Below are 5,071 nucleotides of genomic sequence, written 5' to 3' on the forward strand. Positions count from 1 at the left end.
CATATACTGTACAATGTTTCACTGAGTGTACATAGCACAGTTTTGTACCCATTTCCTGCCCCCCTCCCACCTGCCACCTCTGGTGACCATTATGCTACTCTCTATTTCTATGAGAATCCCCCCTTTTTTTTAGATTCCACATGAGTGACATCATGTGGTATTTGTCTTTTTTGCCTGACTTACTTCACGTAACATAATGGTTTCCAGTTCCATCCATGTTGCTGCAAATGATAAGATATCTTTCTTTTTAATAGCTGAGTAGTATTCCACTGTGTATATATACCACAGTATTTTTATCCATCCATTGATGGACATTTAGGTTGATTCCATCTCTTGGCTATTGTGCACCATGTGATTCTGATATAAGCAATGTGCTTATCCAGGCCCACTGTTGTGAGAACCAAATTAATATTTACCTAAACTGTGTCCTCTGCAAGGGGAGACAGTGTGGCTCCACTGTTCTCTGCTCCATCCCTAGCTCCCAGCGTAGAAACTGGCACATTCTAGGTACCTCTTGCTATGTCACTTCCTCACTTGCCTGAAGAGGCCAGGGAGGACAGTCTTCCCGGGCAACTTCTAGCCACGTGAACTCAGGTGTGTGAGCCCTGCCCATAAGAAACAAGGTAAGGATTCTGTAGGGCAGGAAATCATATTACAGTCTTGGAGTGGGCACTCCCCAGGGCAGGCACAGGAGCTGAGCAGGCAAGTGGAGGCGGGCACTGGGAGAATGGCCCAGTCCACACATCAGAAGAGCATGCCAATGGTCTGAGCACTTTCGTGCTACTCTTAACTGTTCATTCTCTCAACAGTTCATACATATATATAGGTAGATTTCAAATGTCCTTCCTCTTTGCTCTGCTCCACAGGACTCCTGGAAGCCTGCACTTTCCACAAAGTCTAAAATCCAAGAGGTGGAGCTACCACCCAGATGGAGATGGGAGCTCAAAAGACCCACAGGCTCCCCCTGGTCTCGCTGGCCAGAGTGGTTTGTGTTAACCATGTCCATTTTCACAGCTCTGTGTTGCCATGTGCACAGACACAAAATAAAAATTATTGATTTTATATTTCAAAAACTCCATTCTTTCCTAAAATGTTTGTAACAGAAGAATTTCTTTATATTATCTGACTAAATATCTGTGCAACTGAGCCTTTCCTCTGAGCTCGAAATTCATCTGGTCTTTCCCGACAGCTTTGTGTGGTGACACAGCCACCTCTCCTGGGTACAATCCAGGGAGGAATCCTTTCAAAAGGGTCTACATGATTGTTGTAATAGAACCAAATGTATATGGTCATTTGTGTGTGTGTGTTGTATGTATGCGTGTGCATACCTGCATGTGTGTTTGTATTGCCAGGGAAGGGACAGGAAAGAGATTGCAGTGAGTTCAGGGATCAAGCACTTGATTGAGTATAGAAAGACTATACAAGACTTACCATTATTTTGACATTTTTAATGAATTCCATCAGGCATAGCCAAGATCCTGATCCTAACTGGTTAAAAAAAGTGAAACACTGAAACATCTTTTGCTAAAAATTATACCTTGAGCCTGATGCCACAGCAGTTACTGTCCTCTCTTCTCCCCTTCTCAGCCCAGCTTCCTGTAAGGTGGAGGCTCACTTTTCCACATTTCACTTATTATCATAGGCTGAACACAGAGAAATTAGTCTTCTGTTCCACTCACTTCCCTGAAGCCACTCTGGCAAGTATCACCATCTACCTGTTAAACCAATTTAGTTCTTTCATTCCTGAGCCTGTTTCCTGCACGTGATATAGCTGAACACTCACTTCCTTGGAACCCTTTCCCTCCTTTCATTAGCTTCTCTGACGCAGCAGCTCTCTGAGCCTATCAACACCCTGCCTTCATACTGGCCAGTTGCCAAAAAAAACACAAACACAAAACAAAACAAAACACCCTGCCTCACTTAATATTCCCCTGAACTCCACCATTAGCCCAAATCCTATTATTTCCATCTTGTCTTTTGTTTGGGGAGATGTCCCACGGTTCCTCTGGGATGTGGTCTTTCTGATTGCCAAGGCCATAAACCTAACTTTGTTTCATTACAGGTATGTTCCTGGAAATCTTAGGCAATTGGGTTAGAACAATAACATTCAACATCCATTATTAATTATTAATTACTAAAATAGAATGGACAGGTGTTAGTAGGCCATGATTTTATAAATATATGATCAAAAGCTCATATATATGTAATGGCAAAGAAATAGAAGCATTCCCACTAAAGTTAGGAACATGAAAAAACATTGATTACTATCAATATTTCACAGTGTTGTAGAGCTGGTGGCCAATCTAATGACATAAAAAAATTAAATAAGATATAATATTTAAAGAAACACCAAAAATTGCTATTATTTCTAAATGATGATTGTACAAATAGAAAATCCATGAGAACAAAATAATAAAATAGAAAAAGTGGTAAAATAAAATTCAGTAAGTGGAAAGAGAATGAAAATATAAAATAATTTTCCTTTATACAAATAAAAGTGAGTTAGAACAATAATAAACAAGAATAAATGAAACATATCATTTAATAAATAAAAGTTACATTTAAAAAAATTTAAATCACACTTAACAAAGTAAAAAATAGTGTAAAAAAGACATTGTCTTGAATAGGAAGACTCAATATTGTAAAGATGTCAATTCTCCCTAAATTAATCAATTAAAAACAAATTTTTTTACCTTGACAAAATGATACTAATGCTCAACTAAAAAATAAGCAACACATAAGAAAAATTCTGAGAAAAGAATAGTAAGAGTCGACTAGCTCTTCCAGGTATTAGAATGTATAATAAGCTCTTGGACACTGGCCTTAGCAATGATTTTTTGGATATCACACCAAAAACTCAGGCCACGAAAGCAAAAACAAATAAATGGTACCATATCAAACTAACAAGCTTCTGCACAGCAAAGGAAACTATCAACAAAATAAAATAGTAGTGTATGGACTGGGAAGAAATATATGCAAACTATATACCTGATATGGGGTTAATAACCAAAATTTATAAATAAATCATACAACTCAATACTAGACAAGCAAATAACACAATTAGAAATGGGCAAAAGCCCTACATAGACATTTCTTCGAAGAAGAAAAAATGGACAGCAGGTATATGAAAAGGTATTCAACATGATTAGTCAGCAGGGAAATGCAAATCAAAACCACTATGAGATACCTCCTCACACCCATTAGGATGGCTATTATCAAAAGGTCAGGCTGGCCAGTTCAGTTGGTTAGAGATTTGCATTATAATACCAAGGTCAAGGGTTCAGATCCCCATACTGGCCAGCTGCCAAAAAAATAAATAAAAGGTCAAAGGAGGTCACCAAGATGGCAAAATAGATGATCCTATGGCACCACTCCCTCACAAGGAATCAATTTACAACTATGAAAACACAAAAACCACCATCCTGTAATGACCAGAACTTGGAGGAAGAGGCGGAGAGACCCACTGTGTCTGTGAAGGCATGGAAAACCAGCGGTGAGTAGGAGGAGAGACCACCCTGATCAGACCTAGCCCCAGTCATTCCCCAGACCAGTGTGGCTCAGTGCACAGAGCATTTCCCTAAAGACAGCAAAGCTGCAGCATCACCCTTTGTGTGAAGTTACTTGGAGTCTGCAGGGGAGAAAGGTGTCATTACAGGCGGCAAAAGAAAAAAGAAAATAAAATGCACCATCCCATCTCCAGGTCATCAAAACTGCCTATATGCTTCCTTGTTACCTGCATAGGAAGGACAAGCCACAGCTGATGGGAGAAAGGGTTCACCCAGAGGTTGGTGAGTCTTTGCCAGGGACTTGTGTGGGCCCAACCATGGGAAATGTTTGCAGTGGGGGGGGGAGGGTGATCCACCAGGGGTGCATCAGGGAGTAGTGTAGACAACTGATCTGTCTACCCCTTGGCACTGGCACCACACAGTGGAGAGCAGTCAGTGAGACAGAACTGCAGGGGGCATGGTTTTCAGGAAAGACTCAGTCCCTGTCTGGAATTTCCATAGCTCAGTTGCTTCTGTGGTGATCCCACATGATCCAGAAGTGACTAAAACGTCAACAATTAAAATCCAATCTGCACAAAAAGTTTTTCCCAGTCTGAGAAACAACAGTAAGGCACTAATTTAGCTCAAGTACAGAGTTCAAGTTCTGCAGGAAGTTTCCTCCAATCTGGGAACTAACCACAGAACAGGGCAGTGCTTAAGTAGTGGTGGTTGCTATTAATCCATCACAGAACAGGTAAAAACCACGGACTAGAGACAAAGTTCTAGTATTGAGCATTAAAGGTCTAACACCACCAAACAGCACCTATAAAACCTGGAAGAGGTAGTCGTCTCCTCAAATGTGCAGGCATCAGTGTAAATATACAAAGATCAACAAAGAACAGAAAAACATGACATTACCAAAGGAAACCAACAAAGCACCGGTAATGGACCCAGAAGAACAGTGGATTTATGACATGTCTGACAGAGAATTCAGAATAATCCTCCTAAAGATGTTCAGGGGATCACAGAAAATACAGATAGAAAATTAAGTGATATTTGGAAAACAATGCAGGAGCAGAACAAGAAACTTGACAAAGAAAATCAGTTTAAAAAACCAAATAGAAATTCTAGAAATAAAGAATATGTTATCTGAACTGAAAAGCTTAATAGAAAGCTCCAACAGCATACTTGATCAAATAGAGGAAAGAATCAGTGAGCTTGGAGACAGAACATATGAAATTATCCAATCAGAGGAGCAAAGAGAAAAAAGAATTAGAAAAAATGAAACAGAACTGCAGCAATTATGGGACTCCTTTAAGTGAAATAATCTCCACATAATTGATATACCTGAAGGAGATGAAAAGGAAATGAACTAGAAAGCATATTTAAGAAAATAATGGCTGAAATTTTCCCAAGAATAGAGAAAGGTGACCATATCCACATACGGGATGCTCAGAGGTCACCAATCAAATTCAACCCAAAGAAGAACACCCCAAGGCACATCATAATCAAATTATCAAAAGCCAAAGGCAAAGTAAGAATACTGAAACTATCAAGAGAAAAACACATAACCCTCAACAGAGCCC

The 5,071-nt window shown here is 39.7% G+C and overlaps 1 protein-coding gene across 1 annotated transcript in view; it reads left to right on the top strand.

Moving 5' to 3' along the window:
- The window catches only part of TF (transferrin), a gene marked incomplete at its 5' end in the record, with an annotated part of 5,460 nt that extends 4,387 nt beyond the window's left edge, over positions 1–1,073 (top strand). Inside the window, one exon of the mRNA XM_008576098.1 lies at positions 867–1,073. Coding sequence (XP_008574320.1) covers positions 867–901 — 35 coding nt within the window. The remainder of the gene's footprint in view (positions 1–866) is intronic.
- Between the last annotated feature and the right edge of the window lie 3,998 nt (positions 1,074–5,071).

The sequence above is a fragment of the Galeopterus variegatus genome, unplaced genomic scaffold, assembly GCF_000696425.1.
Source record: "Galeopterus variegatus unplaced genomic scaffold, G_variegatus-3.0.2 Scaffold1287, whole genome shotgun sequence".
Taxonomy (NCBI): Eukaryota; Metazoa; Chordata; class Mammalia; order Dermoptera; family Cynocephalidae; genus Galeopterus; species Galeopterus variegatus.